The sequence below is a fragment of the Taudactylus pleione genome, unplaced genomic scaffold (assembly GCF_031769625.1).
Source record: "Taudactylus pleione unplaced genomic scaffold, aTauple2 ptg000130l, whole genome shotgun sequence".
Classification (NCBI taxonomy): Eukaryota; Metazoa; Chordata; class Amphibia; order Anura; family Myobatrachidae; genus Taudactylus; species Taudactylus pleione.
In genome coordinates, this window is record NW_028284532.1 from 7466195 (window position 1) to 7488533 (window position 22339).

General features: G+C 45.1%; 1 protein-coding gene across 1 annotated transcript; it reads right to left on the reverse strand.

Moving 5' to 3' along the window:
- Window positions 1-924: 924 nt before the first annotated feature.
- ZBTB39 (zinc finger and BTB domain containing 39) lies at window positions 925-5164 on the reverse strand. Its single transcript, XM_088473187.1, has 2 exons — window positions 5040-5164; window positions 925-3752 (listed from the first exon to the last, which is right to left on the reverse strand). The coding sequence occupies exon 2, from the start codon at window positions 3639-3641 to the stop codon at window positions 1566-1568; it is 2076 nt and encodes a 691-aa protein (XP_088329313.1). The 5' UTR covers window positions 3642-3752; window positions 5040-5164; the 3' UTR covers window positions 925-1565.
- Window positions 5165-22339: the final 17175 nt, after the last annotated feature.

Genomic DNA, 22339 nt, shown 5'->3' on the forward strand with positions numbered 1-22339 from the left:
TGTGCTGATAACCATCATACCTATCATTAAACAATTGCTACACCTAAAATACATAAAGGAGATTATAACACTAGCGGTGGGACATCGTCTAGGAGAAAGATTTAAATGGGTGTTATTCTACAGCCATCCCATTGGGCAGCTAAACTCTCCCATAAAATATGTGTGAGGTCTCTTTTCATCGGACCTTGTTTTGCAGAACGGAGTGTCATGCAAAGCTATTCTTCACATTTGCAGTAGCTGAGATACTACTCTTCTTTCAAGGGAGATTAGCAGTAAATATCTTTCACTTAGTCAGTCAGCCCAAATGCTCAGTGGAGGACTAAGAGCACTTTGGACCCTAGTTAGTAATCATTGCATATGGCCTACTCTCTGCCAACTACAGACTTGTTCAATTTTAACTAAACTAAAAGATCAGTACCACATACCTCCAAATATTTCAGAAGGCCAAAATAGTACACTTACACATAAATGATCCAAAACCCACAATGACTATAAAAGTCCCCATAGTTGACACAACAGAACACATTTGAGGATTACACATAAAACACATCTGACTGCAATTAATTTTTCGGTTTCCATTTCAGAATCCGAACAATGCAATTCATGTGGTTTAAAGGAGTTGTATTTTCCCCTTGCATTAAATACCAATCATTGCTTTCAACAGTGAATGGCTGAGAGAACTTGGGGGCGCAGAGCCATAAAGGTGGGTTCTGACAATACACCACTCTCTTTAAGATTTGTTCTTTAACGAAAGGGAAATCTGCAAGCCCTTTTGAAACAGGATATCGGTGAAAAGGGGAAAACCAAATTTCACAACTAGCAAAACAATTGATATAAATATGTCTAGATATAACTACTAGCTTTATTATATATGGCATATTTAAAGTTATGGGAGTTTGGATAATGTTTTTGATGTCTGCAAGGTCTCAATTGGGTATTTTATTTTGATTTAAAAAAAATATATATATACAGTATGTCTCACAAATAGAAAGATGAAAAACACATGCTCCCATTCAATCATTACTGACCAATTTCCTGCAAAGTATACCTCACTCCATGTCAGGAGAGAATTCTAACACTAATAGGCAGATTTATTTTTGCTTGTACAGGAAATAATTCTTAAATTGTGTGGGAGAAGAGATAAACTAATGGCAGGTAATAAATAATGTTCTCCTTATCCAGTGAAAAGTCATGAAACCATTTACTCAGACAGTATACCATGCTACAATGTAACCTGAATACAGATCTCATCTGCTTATCCATTGAGGCATATGAGGAAGTTTAGAGTGCCCAGACTGAAATTCTGAATTCATTTGCGGTGACATTAATCTAATCAACAGGACAAAAAAAGTTGTAGTCAGATAAAATCCCAAAATGAAGTTAAACAAAACATGTGAAACTGAATAGAATACAAACACACGCACATTTAAAAAAAACAAAACCAAAACAAAGTTTTAGTAGCAACCATTGAAACAATGCAACACTTTAGTGAAGCTTAACTGCAACAATGAGGTGAAACTGATTTCACACAAACAGCCTTCTGCCCTGATCCACTTTAAAACACATCAGCTATCAGCACTCTTGTCTGTTTCTTTGGAGTGAATAGTATACATAAATGTTTGGTCAATGGTGAAGTCTGAAGGCAGGTTGCCTCGGTGCACTGCAATGTGCTCACCCATGAGGTTTAAGGTGGAGCTGTAGTGTCCACATACGGTGCACCTGTACATAAGAGCTCCCGCATGCGTTTTCAGGTGGCACTTGATGGTAGAACGGCCTCGGAAGAACTTGTGACACACTTTGCACTGATACGGCTTTTCACCTGTATGAATGCGTCGGTGGTAGTTAAACTCACTAGTGTGGGAGAAGCATTTTCCACAAACCTTACATGTGTATTTGCTATGGGCTGTTTGCCCAGCAATTGACTGATCATCTATTGTAAAATCCTCAGGAATCTTTCTCTTAGACGCTTGAATCTGTAACTGAGAAAATTCAGAAAATCCAGGTCGATCTGCAGGGATACTACCACAACGGTGCTGGTTCAGGTGCTGTCGGTACGCTACCTCTGACTTGAAGCCTTGGGAACAAAGGTGGCAGCGGAACAATGCTTCATCTAAATTCTGGTGGACTGCCATATGCTTTTCCAGCAAGTGACGGTCAAGGAAGCTACTAGCACAGAGGGAACAGGAAAAAACAGATATGGACATGTGTGATAAGACGTGCCACATAAGACCACAAAGTGTTAAGTGCCGCTGCTCGCACAGCCCACAGGACAGGTTCTTGGTGTTAAGGTGCTCTAAGGCATGAGATCTCACAGAATGGAAATCACGTAACATGGTCCTATGACAAGCTCCACATGGAAGTTCAGTACCCAAAGCTCCTACAAAAGTATTCACTTCACCTGGGAGAGGCTGACCTGGATGGATGATTATGTTATGCTCTGATGTAACACCTTCTTGTCCTCTGTGAAGGGTGAGTTGCCACTGGCTGAAAAACTTATCTTCACACATATCACAGGAAAAGAGAAAGATGCCAACATGTGATAAAACATGAGTAATCATAGCACCTCGGTCATGGAAGCGAGCCTGGCAGACTTTGCAACTGCTGTTACGTAAATCTACATGTTCCCGAGCATGTTGGCGAATATGCTGCAGATTCGGTTCCAGAACTTTTTTGCAAACTTGGCAAGGCATAGCTTTACCACTTCGACTTTCTCCTTGTCCAAATAATAGCAGCTCATCTTCACTGCCATCACTCAATTCAATAATTTCCCCAGACGGTCCAGAGTCCTCATCTCCTCCCTCATCAAACTGCAACTCTTCCTCTTCTAGTTCATCCAAGTGGAGATCCCCCATTACTTCAAACCCTCCAGCAGGTTCCTTGGAGTTCCCACTGACAGAAGAATCCCCTGGAAAATAGCCAGTTTTGTTGTAATCACCACTGTGTTGAGTTTTAAAAGGAGGGCAAGTACTTGTTGGACCGAATCCAGTATTCATTGAACAATTAGAGGACTGGTATCTTACTGAGGTGCTTTGTTCTTCAGTTTTTGCTGGTACTGGAAAAATAGGTCCTTGATTTATACTAGCATCTTGGTCTTCTCCTTTAAATGAACTAGGTCCATCTGCTTGACCAATAAACTGTTTATCTGCTGAAGGGATGTGGTTATCCATCCCATTGCCCCTTGTCTCTTGATTATGTTCTGTTGACGTGCTTGAACGACCTTCACTAGAGGACACAGAGCACTGGTATTTCTGTCCTGAGGAGCCCTCTAGATCAGGAAATGTTGCATGGCAAGCCTTTATCAAGTCCTCCATGCCAAGTTTCTCAGCCACTTCATAAATAACACCCACATTGATGAGATCGGTGAAGAGCTCAGAAGTATAGATGAAGCTCAGGACTTTCTCAAAATTAGCTGGAGTGATAAAGTCCACCACATAGGTTCGAGCTGCATCCAACTCAGTGCTTGAGAACAATTTTTGAAAATAAGAAGCTGCAGAGCCAAGTACAGCTTTATGAGCTGCAAAAGTCCGATTTCCCACAACAATATTAACATCACAAAGTATACCTGACAGGCGGGATTTGTTTAGCTCACGCAGCAGATTGCTGGGGTGGTCACTGCTGTTTAGTTTGATTCGCATACCCATCTTTATAGCCTATTGGAAAGGAATATGCCCTGTACAATGCGTTCACTCCTGGCACTTTAATCTGGTTACTTCTTCCACTTAAAAAGCGGCACCTCATCCCCAGTGAGGAACCTAAAAAACAAAAACTTAGTGAGAATTTTTAAACATCAATTCTAAACATTTCTAAAAACTGAATTTAAAGGGTTCTATCATCATATTAAAAAAATATAAAAGCAAATACCTAAAACATGTCCAGCACTTTAAAGCTAAGAGAAGTTAAAATAAATGTGTTACTATAACCTGTTCTTTAAAAGCCACCATTTTGGTTATTGATACTTTTTATTATCATAATTATCCTTTATTTATATGGCACCACAAGGGATCCACAGCATCTTACAGTGCAGGTAAACAGAAACTATATGAACAAAATAAGAAAAAAGTGACTTATACCCCTTCTCCACTGCCAACAATAACCCGGGTTTTTGCACGTGAGCGTGCAGCAACCCGGGTTATTTTGCTGTGTGAAAGGGCAGGGTTGAAACAAGCCGGGTCGAGTGACCCGGCATTTCAAACCTGGTCAGGAGCAGGGTTGAACACAGGTTGAACCCGGCTCGTGAAGCAGTGTTAACGGGTAACCCGGGTCAATGCGACCCGGGTCCTGTTCTCTGCCTAGGGAGAGCCGTTGCTTCGAGAGGAGATCATCTCTAACCGCTGGCTCATCATGTGACGCCGGTGGCATCATCGACACGGCATTAGTGCCGGGTCGGGTAGCCTGTCTGACATGGGCAACAGCCAGGTCTGACCCGGCATACTAGTGGAAAATGGGTATTACAGTACAGAACATGCTTATAAACATTGCTTCAGCAGCCAGGGGTTTGGTGCTGATGGCAGTGGGAGATTATGGTATAAGTGAAGAAAAAAACAGCACATGAGGGAAGTGGGCCCTGTTTGTGAGAGCTTACATTCTAAAGGGGAGGAACAAATTAATATTCTGACTTAAATATTAATAGTATTAATGGTAAACACCAGGCTAACAGTAAAGTGGGTTTTATTTAGTAATAAATTAGAGGATGCAGTATAGCTCTGTACGGGGACATCTGCAGCACAGAGTCCTCTCCCTTATGTGGGTCACAGCCATGGGCAGTACATGAGGACTGCAGCAGATAGCTAGGCCACCACACAGACCTACAGCACTGCTGAGTACGCTGCTGAGGTTCCAGGGGACCCCCAGAGGATGCCAGCCCGTAGTATATGGGAGTGCCGGGCACGCACCATGGCTATAGCCCGGGTTGCTCTCCGACCTTGCCTGCAGCCAGCCGGGGCCATGGATGGGAACAGTCCGGGCCGGTGACACTGTAAGGCCTGCCAGGCCGGTGATGGCGGTAACCGGCTCCCCACTACAGCCCCGTCCCCGCTCACCATGCTGACCGCCGGCTCTTGCCTGTCGCACGATGGCGGCCACAGAGAGATCTGCATTATGTTTCCAACGCTCATGATGGGGCGTCTGATCCCATCATTGTTCATAAATTTTGAGTGAGGATAGAGTATGGTTGTCGCTGGAGCCCCTTCGCCGGAAGTACCATCCTGACGTCAGGCGCTAGGCGGATCCGGGGGCGGGGCCACAGGAAGCGACGGGACTGAGTAGTCGGAGTACCACCACCAGCCTGCCTGTGTACCGAGGCGTCCGTGCTGTACGGCGGCTCTGTGTGGCAGGCGGTCGGCAGTGGGACTCCAGGAGAGATGCTGCCAGCACCTGGTGGCTATCTCGCTGGCCGCATCCCATGTGCCCTGGAAGGAAGGGAGTGGGTGCTGCTAAGTATGCCTGGCAGTGAGGGTTGCTGCTAAGTGTGCCCAGTAATTATGGGGCGGTGTTAAGTATGCCTGGCAAGGGGGTGTTGTGTACCAAGTAAGGGAGGAGGAAGTTACCAAGTCTGGCAAGGGGGAGGGAAGCTAGGGGTGCATAATATGGGATGGACAAATGTGCCCAGTAAGGGAAGAGAGGGTGCGCTAAGTATGCCCAGTAAGGGAAGAGAGGGTGCGCTAAGTATGCCCAGTAAGGGAAGAGAGGGTGCGCTAAGTATGCCCAGTAAGGGAAGAGAGGGTGCACTAAGTATGCCCAGTAAAGGAAGAGAGGGTGCGCTAAGTATGCCCAGTAAGGGAAGAGAGGGTGCGCTAAGGGAAACGGTATGTAATGCTGGCTGTTGGGATGCTTCCTGTCAAAATACAGACAGCAGCAACCTGATTGTTGGTATTCTGACGGGTCGGGTACGTATACTTAGCCTCCTCCCTTCTTGTAGCCCACCCCGCACCCTAACCCTCCCCGTTAGTACCTAAACCTCACCACTTCGTGCCTAAACCTAACCCTCCCCCCTTAGTGCCTAATGTTAACTTGCCCCCAAAACTTAACCCCGCTATGCTGCTTAAACCTAATACTCCCCCCCGCGTAGCTAACAGCGCCCCGGACTTACCTCGTTCGGGCTGGCGTCTTTGATTCCGGCGTCGGGACTAAGATAGGCGTCTGTACTTTTACGCCTCTCTTAAGTCCCGTGACAGACTTTCAGCGTCGGGATTCTGACTGGCGGCTTCCCGTCCGCCGGTTTGATAACTACATCCCACGCTAAATATGCCCAGTAAGGGAAAAGAGGGTGCGCCAAGCATGCCCAGTAAGGGAAGAGAGGGTGCGCTAAGTATGTCCATTACGATGTAGTTTGCTAGTGCCAAGTGTACACATTATGGGGAAGGGGTGCCCAGTAAGAAGGGGGAAGCTAAAAGAGCCCATTAAGAGTGGGTGTAAAGTGTGCCCATCAATTGGGGAGAGGGGTTGCTGATGCTAAGGGGTGCCCAGTAGTGGGGTAGGGTTTGCTGGTGCTGTGTGCCCAGTAAGGGAGGGGGGGTTGCTGGTGCTGTGTGCCCAGTAAGGGGTGGGGTTTGCTGGTGCTGTGTGCCCAGTAAGGGAGGGGTGTTTGCTGGTGCTGTGTGCCCAGTAAGGATTGGGGTTTGCTGGTGCTGTGTGCCCAGTAAGGGAGGGGGGTTTGCTTGTGCTAAGTGTGCCCAGTAAGGGGGGTTACTGGTGCTAAGTGCCCAGTAGATCGGATGTTAGTATGTGTGCCCGTAAGGCACATACATGGGGTTAAATGTGGCAGGTGTAGTAGGGGAATGGTTATATGACCATGCACAATGGATGGTGGACATGTTCATTAGGCACATGCACAAGTTTAAGTGTGCCCGGTAGATTTATGTAAAGTGGGGGGTGCCTAGAAGGTAAACACATGCACAGTAGTCATATGCACAGTGAATGGTGGGTGGGTCATTCCATGAAAAATAGGACACAATGCATGAAGATTAAATTGTATCACAGCAGATGCCAAGACATTTTCCACTTAGGTACAATAAGTTCATCAGTAGAAAGAAATTATCACAGTGACTTCAAATTATATAGTTAACGTTGGTGACTGGTTTTATGTCAAATATTATGGAATGAGTTACCCAGTTGAGATCAAGGACATCAGAGATGGCTAATACTTAGTGAGCACAGTGTAGCAAGCTGGCAGCAACTGAAAGTGGCCATCATCACCAGATGCTATATTTTATACATCTTCACAGTTAATCAGGAAGATATAAACAGGCCTACATTGATTAATTCACGTGGATTCTACAGGTTTGAGTAATTTGTATCAGCTTTTTGGCTGGGGACAGAAATGTAACATGAGTCACATGTCAAAATTGAATTTAAGTATAGTTTGGTTAACATTCAGTTTTTTGTTTGTGTGCTAATAATAAGTGTATAGTATAACAATCATTGTAAAAATAATTAGGTGAGCAGGTGTAAATAAATATATAAGTCCCCTTAGTTACTATGTCAATTATGTTGTAAAATGAATCACGCATATAAACAAAATGTAACTACTAAAGCTGGGTACACACTAGACAACCTGTGTACCTAGCCGACGGCATATGGGTCGGAGCGACATATCGTGCGGGCCGTACACACCACACAACCTGGTTAACGATCAAACAATATGTCGTTCTCCTGCTGCATCCAAATGCATGGGGTGAACAGTCACATCTTCAGATTGAGCAACACATACAGCAGATCTGAACATGTGATAGACGACCCTGCGGGAGCGTGCTTAGTGCATAAACGCTGGACGATTTGACAGATTTGTCATTCCCATCTTTCGGAAATCGTCAAATTGTTTAACAAAACTTTTTATATATTTTTAAAATGTTCAATCTCCACTTCATTTTTGTGTGTGGTGCATTTAAAGTTCTAAAAATTAACATGAAATCAAACATGGAGTGATCAGGCCCTTACAGACATGTCGGGCTGCCCCCATGCCCTCCCTTATCTATTGCCCGGTATCTATTCACCTGCGGTGATCGATATATCGCGTTTTCCCCAACCGCGGGACACTGCTGCCCGTGGGTGGAGACGGCACCTGGCAGGCTGTTTTAGCGGGGCGCGGGCCAAAACGGGCAGGGCACATTCTTCCCTTTTGATATACTGACAGGACGCGGCAGTCATTATGTAGATACCATAATGTTGCCAAGTTTAACATGTCCAGAATGTCAACTTTTAAAATCTTGACACTGTGAAAATGTTGACGGATAATTTTAACCCTATACTCTGACATTTCTATTGTTGACATTTTCACTGTGTTAACATTTTTCAGGTGTCAACATGTCGGTTGTTGACATTTTAACCATGTCAATATTATTACATTTAACTTAGTGTCAACCTTTTGACTAACAACATAATGACTACATACCGTGACCACATAAGCAGAGTACCCATCTTGCGAGAGCTTGTATTCTAGAGAGAATGTCTAGAACCCACCTATGGTTCAAAATCAACCAGGGAAGTATCAGATGGAATATATGCAGTTGGTTTATTTAACATGAAGGTAGCACCACACACTATAATTATACATGACTTAAGGTAAATGCCTCACCAGTTTCTTAGCCACTCTGAGGGTAGGAGTCTGGTGGGGTGTCCATTCAAGCTTATCTAGGCTAACTGCAAGACAGCGGTCCCTGGTCTCTGTCACTCTGCTTTCGATGGTCACCCCTCCACAAGACCTGGAGAGAATTCAGGACAAAGGCAGTACTCCAGGTCCAAGATGGGTATTTCCTTTGGACCAGAGATGGCCAAGTTCAGTCCTCAAGGACATCTAACAGCTCATGTTTTCCAGATTTCCTAGCAGGTGCACAGGTGTATTCATTACTAACTGACAAATTGAAATGATTTACATTTTATCTGGAAAAGATGGACCATTAGGGGTCCTTGAGGACTGAAATTGGCCTGCTATGAGCAGTCTTCCAGGGGGAGATTGTACAGTACCTCACTGACTTAAACTGTAGCCTCAAGGCCAATCTTACACAGCCTTTTCCATCTGGTTAATGTCCTGTTGCTGCTGTGGAAGCTCTCTTTTAAAGGCAAAGATTTACCCCTGCAGTGTTCCAAGTCTTTGCGGATGGTACATTTTTTGCTTGTAACCCTTCTAGCTTAGGAGGCAGGGTCTAGCATACATGGTGCTTCTCCAAGCAGGAACTCTTCTAGCCAGCTACTGTATGCAAACCCCCATCTGTGAAGACTACAAGGGGTAGATTTTTTTTAGATGCGTGTTGTCGAAGCTGCCAAACTTCGCTAGCTAAACAAGCCTGGTTTAGCATTTATTCTGTTATAAAATGGTCAGGCAAAGCTGACGATGAATGGCAGAGGCTTCCTGGGATTCACACATTAGTTTAATACAGAGCATACTGGCTTAATGGGTCATCATGGGTCTCAAAGAAGGATCTGGTGTGTGAAACCTGGCTGAAGAGGAGCTTTGCTGTTTGGTTGATGCGTTGGAAGAAGAGTGTCTGGTATTTGGCACAATAGAAGGTGTGGTTTTTTTGGTGAACGGTATGAATGACCGCCAGACCTATGTCCAGCGATTCAAATCCCGATGCCGGAAAACCGGCAGCAGTGAAGATCCCGACAGGTAAGTAAACTAACTAACCTAACCCTCTCCCCCCCCCCCGACCCTCCCTTAGGGGTGCCTAACCTCCCCCCCTACTACCTAACCCCCCCTGTAAGTGCCTAAATCTAACCCGTCCCCGCAGCCTAACCCTCCCAGGGGGGCGCCTAAGTTTACCCCGGGAGCCCTTAATCCTCCCCCCCCCCCCCCGCAGCTGTCTGTGCCCGCCACCCGGCTTACCTCCGTTCGGTATTGGGCTCCCGGCGTAGGTATAATGATAGGCGTCTGGATTTTGACGCCTATCATTAGTCCCCTGTCGGGATTGCATAGTCGGGAAGCTGGCGGTCGTCATTTCGACCACCGGCTTCCTGACTGCATACCGTTTTTTTGATTGAGTTATGTGGCATCAGGGGTAAGTGATATCTAGCTGAAGTTTTGGGCTATAAGGATCGCAAAAAAACATTGCAATGTTGTGTCACCAAACTCATTTTACTTTACATTCCAAACAGGAAGCACAACATTCATGAATAATTTAAAATGGCAGATGTTACAAACTTTTTTTTTTATTATTATTATTATTATTATTATTATAAAAAGACACAATTTTCGGAGGTAAAATAAATGTTTTGAGCAATGAAAATGTTTCGATTTAAATAAAATCATAATGAAAAGGCGTGATTTAAAACGAATAAACCTTTAAAGTTATGGCTGAATTCAAACTGTATTTCGAAATAAAAACAGATGTTACTTGCTTGAGTATCTAAAACATGCATTGTATACATAATTTGCATCTCTAAGATTTCTCCCAATGGCACATTAAGTATTTACACCTTGCATAGAAAGATCAACAATACAAAAGATATTCAGGATTTAAATATTTGGGATTGTTTAGGCCTCGTTTACACTGGTATTAACTTCAAGTGACTAATGCATGCTTTCAAAACTCATTAAATGTGATCTGACGTGGGCAAATGAACCTGTACACACCCTGTTTGGTTGCTTCAATGTTATCCTTACACCTGCAATGCTCAGAAGAATTAAATGAGTACTAAAAATATTATGAGCAATTTATTTAATTGCTTGCCTAGCATCTTCCAAAGTGTTCAGCAAACTTTAAGTGAGGACATTTTTCTTGCAACAGGTCCAGTGTTTTCTGTGAAATTGAAGCCTGTGTACATTGTGGGTAATTATTGGAGTTAAAACTAATTTTGTTTTGCTCATACTGCTATAAGGTTCTACACTATGTAGAAAAAAGTGACTGGACACTGACAGCAAATAGATCAACAAGAGTTTCTTGACGTCAGTCCACCATGTGCAGTGATTACTGTAGACACCCTTCTTGGCTAACTGTCCACAAATTCTTGGACAATAAAGGCAGTATGTTTTGCCATTCCGCCTTAAGTACAGTGACCAACTGTGACACTGAAGAAGGTCGAGTCAGCCTAGAAAGCACCTGTCACAAATTTTTCCCAGAGGTTCTCAATGGGGTTAAGATCTGGACCCTGAGCTGGAGAGTCCTTCTGGGTTTCTGAATTTCCTGTGTACTAGTCCAGCGTCGCCCTGTGTATCAAAAACAAGTATGTTTTTCCTGCCTGGATAATGTGTTGTATTGGCACCTGACTTTCAAACTAACTAAGGGCCTGATTCAGACCCACTCGCGAGCGGCTGTCCGCTCGCAAGTGGGTCGATGGTCTGCACTGAGCATGCGCACGACGGAGGGAGCTCCGTCGTGCGCATGCGCCAGACACGACGAGCGAAGGACTTTCCTTCGCTCGTTGTGTCCGATCAAAGGGGGCGTGCTGTCAATGTTGATTGACAGCACGCCCCCTTTGGTGGGCGTGCCGGGGGCGTGCCTCCCTGCCGGGGGCGTTCCCACGGGAACGCCTCCCGTCAGAAGCCGGCCCACTGACATCACTAGTGATGTCAGTGGGAGTGATTTTGGCTCTGATAGAGCCAAAATCACTCCGGAGCTTGCGGTTGAAAACCTCAACCGCAGGCTCCGGCTCGCAATTTCGATGGTCGCAATGGTCACGACCATCGCGGCCATCAAAATGCACGCTCGTATAGCCTGTGGGTGGTGACCCACAGCTATACGAGCGTCCAGGAGGACGCTCCATGAAAATGGAGCCCGGCCCTCATGCAGAGCGTGCGCTCTGCTCAGAGCGTACGGCTCTGAATGAGGGCCTAAATCGCCTCCTTAGTGTACTGAGGGTGGAACATTGATAGAGGACATCAGGGAGGAGCATCAAACAAAGTGAAAGCTGCATCTAATAGAAATCTCTAGTCCAAGGTGGCGGTGGGGCATCCAGAGTTTTACATCTTCTCCACATCTGACAACAGAGACTGACAAGGAGATGTTGCGAAGAGTAGTCACCTGGAACAGTAAACTAATATATAGAGTTATGGTAGACTTACCTAGATAACTCCTTTTCTTTGAGGTCCATGTGGACCACAGGGATACCATGGAGATATTATGGTTGGAAGACCAGACACCAAACAGTTAAGAACTTTCGCTCCCAAAAATGACAAGTTAAAAGATGATTGATTGGTACTTTGTCTTTCTCCAATCTTTGATATATCTCCCCCTTTGTTTTTACTTTACGAAGAAAGGGCTTTGAGACATTATAAAATGCCCAAAAGTTATATATTACTAATTAATAAATTCAAAGCAAAATAAATAGAAGTGCCTTGATAACCGATATCCTATGCAGCAACACCCCAGGCCTTCTAACCTAGAGTAAATCCTTAGTGATATGATTTTTATGGGCCTATGTATCAAAGCTTGATGAGAGAGGAAATTGTGAGAGAAAAAGTATTAACCAATCTGCTCCTAACTATCATTTTTCAAACATAGCCTATGAAATGTAAGTTAGAAGCTAATGGTGATTTATATCTCAGAGTTTTCTCTCTCATCAAGCTTTGATACAAAGGCCCCTTAGTGACATTTAATATATATTAACTATAATAATAATATTTCTTTTCATGATCCACAGGGATACCATGGGGATATTATGGTTGGAAGACCAGGTACCAAACAGTTAAGAACTTTGGCTCCCAGAATGGACCGGGTCCTCCTCCATATATACCATGCCCCTAGCCATAGGACTTCAGTTTAGTTAGCAAACCTAAAGGCAGGAGAAGGAAGAGCAATCATACACCAGAAACACTCTTTACACAAGATGAGGCAATCTGACAGAAATAAGAACACCCAATGAAGCCAGGTGCGTCAGGGTGGGTGCCCTGTGGTCCCTATGGACCTCGAAGAAAAGGAGTTATTTAGGGAAGTCTACCATAACTATATTTCTTCGGGGTCCATAGGGATCCACAGGGATACCATGGGGATGTCCTAAAGCAGTTCCCCTAGGGTGGGGGACGCTCCTGAGCAGAGAGGAGAACTTGTCGCCCAAAGGAAGCATCCTGAGACAAAAGTATCAAAGGCATATAACCTAAGAAAAGTGTGGACAAGACCACAAGGCAGCCTTGCATTAATTGTTTAGCAGAGGCACCACGACTGAATGCCCACAATGGCCCTACAGACCGAGTAGAATGCGCTGTCAAAATGCGTGAGACAGGAAGATAAGCCTGTGTATACACCTGGGAGATAGTCATGCGTATCCACCTTGCCAGAGTCTGTTTACTAGCTGGCCATCCTCATTTGTGAAAACCATATAATACAAAAATAATCTGTTTTCTAACAATTCGTACGCTCCATTTAAATATGGAGAGCACAAACTACATCCAGGGACGCTTCACCTACAGAAAGGTCTGGAGCCTGAAAAGCTGGAACAACAATTTCTTTACATGAAAATGGGACACTACCTTAGGAAGGTAACCCTCTCTTGTACGAAGAACAGCTCTATCCTGGTGAAAAATTAATAATGGGGAGCAACAAGAGAGTGCTGCCAAATCCGAAACTCTGTGAGCAGCTGAGATAGCAAGAAGAAAAATTGTCCTTGCTGTCAACCACTTCAAATCTCCAGAGTCTAAAGATTCAAATGGGGATGCTTGTGTCCCCTTAAGAACCAAAGACAAATCCCATGGTGCTACCAGTGGAACAAAAGGAAGCTGAACCCACAAAACTCCTTGGATAAAAATTCTAAAATCTGGTAATGAAGCAATCCTCTTCTGGAACCAGACTGATAGTGCAGAAACCTGCACTCTTAAAGTAGCCAGGCAAAGACCAATGTCTAATCCTGCCTACAGAAAAGCCAGAATCACGGAAACTTTAAACACCTTAGGATCATGTTCCTTATGGGAACACCATTGCCCAAAGGAATGCCAAACTCTAATAGATGCGGGAAGAAGCAGGCTTCCTTGCCCTAAGCATCATCTGAATAACCGAACTGGAAAATCCCTTTGTTTTTAGGATTGAAGTTTCAAGAGCCACGCCTTTAAAGCTAGACGGGGCAAGTCCGGATGTTGGCAGCTACACTGCGTTAGCAGATCCTGCCAAAGAGGAAGAGGATACAAACTGTCTACTGACAGATTCTGCATGTTGGTGAAACAATGACGTCTGGACCAAGCTACAGCCACCAGTATTACTGTTCCGCCTTCCTGCTTGAATTTCCTGAGATCTCTTGGAAGCAGGGAAATTGGAGGAAAGAGATACGCCAACCTGAAGTCCCATCTTACTGCCAGTGCATCCATGAAGGCTGATGATGGTTCTCTGGACCTGGACCCATACCTGGGGACCTTGTGGTTGTGGCGTGACGCAATGTGATCTATCTCTGGTAGATCCCATTTGTTTAGCAGGAGCTGAAACACTCCCGGATGGAGAGACCACTCCAGCGTGTATGTCCTAGCGACTTAGGAAGTCTGCTTCCCAATTGAGTATTCCCGGAATGAATATTGCCGAGATGGCCGGAAGATGACATTCTGCCCAAATGAGAACCTTTGTCATTTCTTTCATGGCCGCGTGACTTCTTGTGCCTCCTTGGTGATTGAGGTAGGCAACTGTCGTCGCGTTGTCGGACTGTATCTGGACAGGCCTGCCCTGAGACAGGTCTTGTTTTCCTGACAACTGCTTTGTATACTGCTCGCAGTTCCAGAATGTTTATTGGCATATTACTTTCTCGATCTGTCCATCTCCCCTGAAAAGCGTGATGACCTATCACTGCCCCCATCCACAAAGACTGGCATCCGTGGTGTGGAGCACCCAATTTGCAATCCAGAACAGGTGCCCTTTGTTTAGATGCTCCTAGCCACTACAAGAGGGAGTGACAAACCTTTGAGGTGAGAAAGATCATCTGGGACCGTATTGAACTATACAGTCCGTTCCACCTGGAGAGAATCAACCTTTGCAGAGGCCTGGAAAGGAACTAAGCATAGCCCAGCATGTCAAAGGTTGATACAGTACCACTGATCCCAGCATATGCATTGCTGACAGAATGGATACTCTTTGCCTGTGTATCAGCTTGTGTATCCACATTGATAATGCCACAATCTTGTCCTCTGCCAGAAACACCCTTTGTGCCTGAGAATCTAGCAACGCTCCCAGATGAATCATCTGCTGTGTTGGAGAAAGCGATGATTTCTTCCAATTGATGATCCAGCCGTGCCTTTATAGGCAGGCTATGGTCAGCTGAAGATGGTGTTGCAATACCCTTGGCGTCTGTGTCAATATCAGAAGGTTGTCCAGATATGGCAGTCATGACTGCCATTATTTTGGTAAATACCCGGGGAGCCGTAGAAAGGCCAAAGAGTAGAGCCTGAAATTGGTGATGTTGCTGAAGGACAGCAAACCTTAAAAATTGCTGATGGGGTAATTGGAACATGCAGATATGCATCCTGAATATCCAGGGAAACCATGTAATCTCCCAGCTCCATAGCCAAAATAATTGACTGGAGAGTTTTGATGCAGAATTTGGGAACATGGATAAACCTGTTGAGGGTTTTTAGATTCAATATAGGGCGATATGCCCCATTTGGTTTCTGGACCAGAAATAGATTTGAATAATTAGCCCTTTCCCTGTTGAGAAATAGGGACTGGAGTTATCCTTGTCTGCAGCAGGGAGTGAATTGCTTCCTGAAAAGCCAAGGCCCTGCCCATATATGATGGAGGCTTTGTGGCAAAAAACTCTGGCGGGGGTGTCTCCTGAAAGAGGGCATACCCCTGAGAGACACAGGCATCTGTAGTTGTTTGATGCCAACAATCTGCAAACTGAAGAAGTCGGGATCCCCCAGGAGGAGGCCCGCTCCATCAGGCCGAGAGTTTATTGTCTGGCCTAGAGGCTGCGCGTCTTGTCTGGCCAGACCCCTTAGTTTGTCGCTTAGACTTACGAAAACTATTCAGCTTGGAGGAAGTATGTCTTTGGGTTTTCCACTGGAGACGAAAAGACTGAAAAGAAACCAGCTTAGTTCTACTATATGACGTAGATGGCAGACCTGATGACTTTGAAGCCACCAGAATAGAGATTATGCTATCCAGCTCTGCTCCAAAGAGTACCTTTCCATGAAAAGGCAAGACTTCCAGCGCCCTCTTTGATTCTGTATCAGCTTTCCAAGACCTTAACCACAGGGCTCTATGTGCAACTATGGATGCTGCTGATGCCTTAGAAGCTAAAATTCCAGCATCCACTGCAGTTCCTCCCAGATAGGAAGCTGCTTCCTGTATATGGGAGATATTCATCATCTGTTCTCTGGTAGCATTTGGTAGGGAATTTTCCAATGCCCCAATCCATTCTTCAACTGTTTTAGCTACCCAGGCTCCAGCTATAGCTGGTAGCCAGAAGGGTAACCACTCCAGATTATGAAAAAATCACCTTAAGACAAGATTCACTCTTTTTATCTGCGGAATCTTTCAGAGAAGATGCCGATGGAATAGGCAATGTAGCCTTTCTGATTAGATGCATTACATGAGCATCCACAGTAGGAGGTACCTCCCACTTAGCGCATACTGAAGGTGGGAATGGGTACAATGATTTTATTCTCTTATCAACATAAAATTGCTTATCAGGGTTTCCCCTAGCCTTCTCAATAAGCTCAGTGAGCTGTTCAGATTCAAGAAACACATTTTTGACCACTTTTCGGTGGTGAATAAACATTGCAGGCTTCTTACTAGGAGTTGGTTCATCACCCTGAATATCTAGAACTGATCTAACTGCCCTCACCAAAGAAATAACATCCACAGTTGATGGATGATCCTCCTCTCCAGAAGTAGATCCTGGAGGGGAATTTTGTGCATCATCAGACTCCTCTGATGATGCGTCTGAATCCATATGTTGAACAGACTGAGAAAGACAACTTACGTTTAGGAGCTTTAGTTACTACCGGTCTATTATCAACATTAGCTGAAGCCATACTCTAACTAGAATGACTATCAGCATCCTTTATAGAGGAATTCCCATGAGGTGAAAACATATGTGGACACTTCATCCAAGGAGGCATTGTTGGAGTAGCCAAACGATCCACCACCTGCATCATAACCTGGGACAAAGAAGCAATCCAAGATGGCTCTTGTCCAACAACAGGTAAACCGGACTGGTGAGGTGGCTCTTTAAAACAGACAGCACACAAACCCTCATTTATGTCGAACACAGGTGGCTCCTCCTCCTGTTTCCCTTTATCTTTTGACATGTTTAAAGTAAAGGCAACAATTGCAAAGTAATGTGACAGCCTTCATTCTAAATTAATATGAAGCACTTAGAAAGAAATAACAGTGACAGTTATAAGTGACATAGAAAAAAATCATGGTCAGCAGCTAGCAAACAGTCACATACAATGCATATGTAATATAATTACAATGTGCTCAAAATCACCTACAGCAACGCAAAGTAATAGTGGGATATAGAGCACCGTATACCTTAACCAAGGGAGAGATACAGTATACAGGGAGACTGACCCAGACCCTCCTGAGACCAACAGCTACCAGGTGCACTCCGTGGACCGTGAGTGTCTCATACACGTGGAGGGAAGGCGGAACAACCCAGGCATGCAAAACATATTCATCAGGACTGGGTCAGGGGAGGAGTTGCTGGGGGAATGCCTACCTCCCCTAAGCTACATTAACCAACTGGGTACGCTGGCTTTGTGGCAGCAGATATGTGTCTGCTGCCTATCCCCGGCATCAGACGATAAGGCCCCGGCTGGTGTAGTAAGGATGCGGACAATCCCTGGTACTTACAGCAGCGGCTTCTGGTGTGTCTCTACACCAGAAGCAAGGACAGCCCGGCGCGATTCCCCACAAACGAGGAATCGCCTTACCTGACATCTCCGAGCATCCGGTGCAGTCCAGGTCACAGCATTGCTGCTAGCTAAGCTCAGCCGTCGACCGGCCGAAATCACCAGCACAATTACTGATGTTGCGGCCCAGTGGAAGTAGATGGAGTCGCAGCCCGTGCGTCTCAATACAGACACTTAGTACTGCCAACTCAAGAAAACATAAAGTAAAATCATAAAATTAAAGCTTAGGACTGCCTAAGCAGTCCCCTTTATAAAAAGGTGCATCTGAATCCTGACACACCAAACGAACAAACTGAAGTCCTATGACTAGGGGCTGGGTATATATGGAGGAGGACCCGCGGCATTCTGGGAGCCAAAGTTCTTAACTGTTTGGTACCTGGTCTTCCAACCATAATATCCCCATGGTATCCCTATGGACCCCAAATAAATATTATTCTAGTTATAAGTTAATATATATTAAATGTCACTAAGGGGCCTATGTATCAAAGCTCGATGAGAGAGAAAATTGTGAGATATAAATCACCAACCAATTCAGCTTCTAACTTACATTTTATAGACTGTGTTTGAAAAATGACAGGAGCTGATTGGTTAATACTTTTTCTTATCAAGCTTTGATACATAGGCCCATAAAAATCATATCACAGGTTAGAAGGCCTGGGGTATTGCTGCATAGGATATCGGTTATCAAATCATTTCTATTTATTTTGCATTGAATTTATTAATTAGTAATATATAACTTTTTGGCGTTTTATAATGACTCAAAGCCCTTTATTCGTAAAGTAAAAAACAAAGGGGAAGATGTATCAAAGATTGGAGAAAGACAAAGTACCAACCAATCAGCTTTTAACTTATAAGTTTTCAAACACAGACTGTGCAATGGCAGTTTGGAGCTGATTGGTTTATCTTTATCTCTCTCAAAGATTTGATACATGTATCCCAAAGAAACAAAACTCTTCTTATTTCCCTATAACTTTAATTTAAATACACATTTAGGGAGAGTGGATTGAGCGCAAAGAAGTATGGTAGCTTATTAAATATATTCCAGACAATATGTCTCCCAGAAAGGGGCAAACAGCCCTCACAATCTTTAGAAAGGACATTAAGGGAAAACGGTATCTTTGCTGATTTTCCTACCCACCTATATGGTTTGCAAAGAAAAAATTAGCAAATATATGTCACAGCAAATAAATTGGCCCCTCAGCAACAGAAACAAGTCAAAAAGTGAAAGGGACCAAAAACACCTCAGCTACCAAGCTACTCAACTTCTATTTACTGAAGTGCATTAGACAGGAGAGTAGGAATTGCCACCAGACTTGTCTAATACCGCGTACACACTAGACGATAAGTTGGACAATTTGAACGATAAAGCTATTGTTATTGTTCATCGCGTCCAACATCGTCCAGTGTGTACGCGATGAACGACCAACAATGCGCGCTCCCTCGGGTCGTTGAAGATATCTTTCATCGTCTGAACATGCAGGCCAACCTGACTATATCGTCAGGTTGTGCATGTTCAGGGATGAGGGAGGGTGCCGGCACTGAACATCATCGTTACCGACATTGAGCCAAGCACTGCAGGGGAAACACTAGACGATATCACTCATGGAGCATATCGTCTAGTGTGAATGCGGCTTAAGAATGGAACCAATGCAGAAAAACTAAATATTACTGTGGTCTTAACTTTAAATGATGCTAATAGGACTACCCCGATGCCGCATTTTAAAGATGATCGCAGGCATCTGGGCAAAGATTAATAAAAAGATCGGTGCACCTCTTAGACAATCTATATACATGTTTAATTAAACTGGCAGCTCCACCAGCAGGATCTGCTACCTGCTAAAAAGGAAATAATATAGACCAAATTGATTGAGCACTTGTTTGAGAAAATATACAAAATATTGGATAAAAAAATATAATTTAATAACACCGATATATAGGAAAGATACAACCTAAAATATTCTACAAAGGTGCAATGTTCCACTTAGAACTCATTAACCACTCTAGTTAGAAACTCTCCAGGATAGACTATTTTCTTACAGCTGACAAATTGTTTTCTAGGGTTCATCATACATTCCATTGTAGTTCTATTTTGATTTCAGATTATGCCCCATGCAACTAGATCTCTCAGTTTTAGCTAAAAGAAACTGGCCGCTTTTGCCATTTTCCTTCGTATTTCAAATACTGTGATGACTTCAAACTGTTGCTTAAACGGAATCGGTATGAAATATCGGCAGTCAGTATGCTTTTTGTCAAAATGCCGACAGCGATGCTTGGTAAGTATGTTAACCCTCCCCCTTCTCCCCCTAACCCTCCCTTTTTACACCCTAACCCTCCCAAAACCTAACCCTAAACCCCCCATGGTGCATAAACCTATCCCTCTCCCCCACAGCTAACAGCTAAGGCGCCCCGCTATACGTACGTACAATCAGGATGGCGGCTGTCAGGATGGCAGCTGTCGAGATTCCGGTGCTGGAATCTAAACTGGCATCGGCATTTCAACGCCTATGTTTAGTCCTGTGTTGGGATTTCGACATCGGAATTTCAACAGCCGACATCCCGTCCACTGGTAAACTGACTGTATCCTGCTTAAATATAAAAGGAACAAAATTTTAGATGATAACCTTGCTCCCTGGGACACAAGGGGTGTTTCTACCCCTTGCCAGGGGCACTGGCCGAGGGGGGGCACCATCCAACAGTGCCACCCACGGCCAGGTGGTAGAATAAAGATGAGGCTGCCAGGACTGCAGTCCGTGGTACGCCCCTGGTTCCTAGATGTCAAGGTCCGGGCAGCCGCCAGCGCTTGCTGGTGGCTGCCTAGTACATAGAATGAATAAAGTTGTTTTATTTTTAGACGAGGCGTGCGTGACATCACACACGCCTCATCGCTGCTGCTGCTGCTGCACTGAGGAGCTGTGGGCTGAAGTTGGTAAGAATTTGTGGGCTGCGGGGTGACAGGGACTGGAGACGAGGGGCTGGATGCAGAGGGCCAGGAACTGGAGCCGAGGGGATGGATGCAGGGAAGCCAGGGACTGGAGCCGAGTGGGCTGGATGCGGGGGCCAGGGACTGGAGCTGGGGGCTGGATGCGGGGGCCAGAGACAGGAGCCCTGCATTACAGGCAGGCAATAGACTATATGCCAATTACACTTATTACAGTGTCAGAAAGGGGACAAGAATGGCTAGTCCTCTTTAGAGAGCGAACCTCTGCGCAATTAATGTCTGAGGAAAAACATCCATAACACTTTATCCAGTTAAGGCCAGACAAATGTTTGCAGAGGTGTCATACGAAATACAGAAGTTGCCATGGATGTGCTGGAAATCGCCACACCTCGGGTTCCTGAGGGCCGCTCTAGTTCGCTTGGCCCTACCGAAGTTCTGCTGGCGGACAACTTGTCAGCAAAACAGTGAAAAGGAGCGGAAGCCTTAGGGCCCGATTCAGACCCGTTCGCTAATCTGCGGACGCACGCTATGGGTGATTATCACACGTTTGCGCATGCGTATGCCTCAAAGTACGCATGCGCAAACCAGTCACTAGGTCCGGGAATCCTTCGCTCGTAGTACACAGACTGGGCGCTATTTTGAGTTACACATAGTGCCGTTTGTGGGTGGTAACAGGGGAAGGTGCTTGTGAATGGGGTAGTGGTGCTGTGAACGCAGGCGTGTCTGGCCGTAAAAACTGAGTTTTATGGGTGTTCATAATTAGCAAAGATCCATCACTGCACACGTCACTTGGTTTTATTTCAGCCTACAGTGATCGCAGTGCTTGCGGCGGGGTAAGTTCTACCTCAATGCTGCGTGCAGCTCTGATGGCTCCGATTGATCATACACTTCCTGGAGGTGATGTGTGTTAAGAGAGAAAAGTGGGTGTCTTTATACCGGCGTGCGTTCGCTCTGCCGTCGCTCTCTAAGACATGGAGGGCGTCCTTACACTAATCAGCGCTATAGCGGAATTTGCATACCCGGCCCCTTTTAGCTGCGAGAGAGCCCAGCTTAGCGTCCGAGTCTGAATGAACTCCTTAGTTCACAATAATCAGTATGTGTTATCATCCCTGCCAGGGCACACTGCCAAATAGAGCATGGGATAAATACACCTGAAAGAGTGGGCGTAAAGCATCAATCGTATCTCATTCCTGAGGCAAAGCGACAAGCTATCCGGCAAGAAGAAGGTCCGGTTCCTGTGCTTCTCGCTAGACCGCTAGGATTTTGCACTGGCTCTTTGAGGGATACTTTGTTTGCGAGGCAGCGGGAAAGAGCAGCACCCAGTGCCCGCAAGAAAAAAAGGATGGTTGCTCCTTTGCCAGGACACAACATGTTCAGGGGTATAAAGAATTTACAAAGGTGGTTTGGAAGGCTGAATGGTCTCGGCTGTCGCAAAAGGAAAGTACACTTCTCCAAGCTTGAAAAAGCTAAACGGGGGGGGGGGATGTGTGGTGAGAGGGGTTATCTCTCACCTATATTGCCCACATTCTGGTGGAATCGGCTCCCTCCAAGGGAGGCTGGAATGAAACCTGTGCGTTCTGCATTAGCAGTGGAGGTGTGGAATTCCAGGTTTTCATATTTACAAAGACCTGGCTGGAATA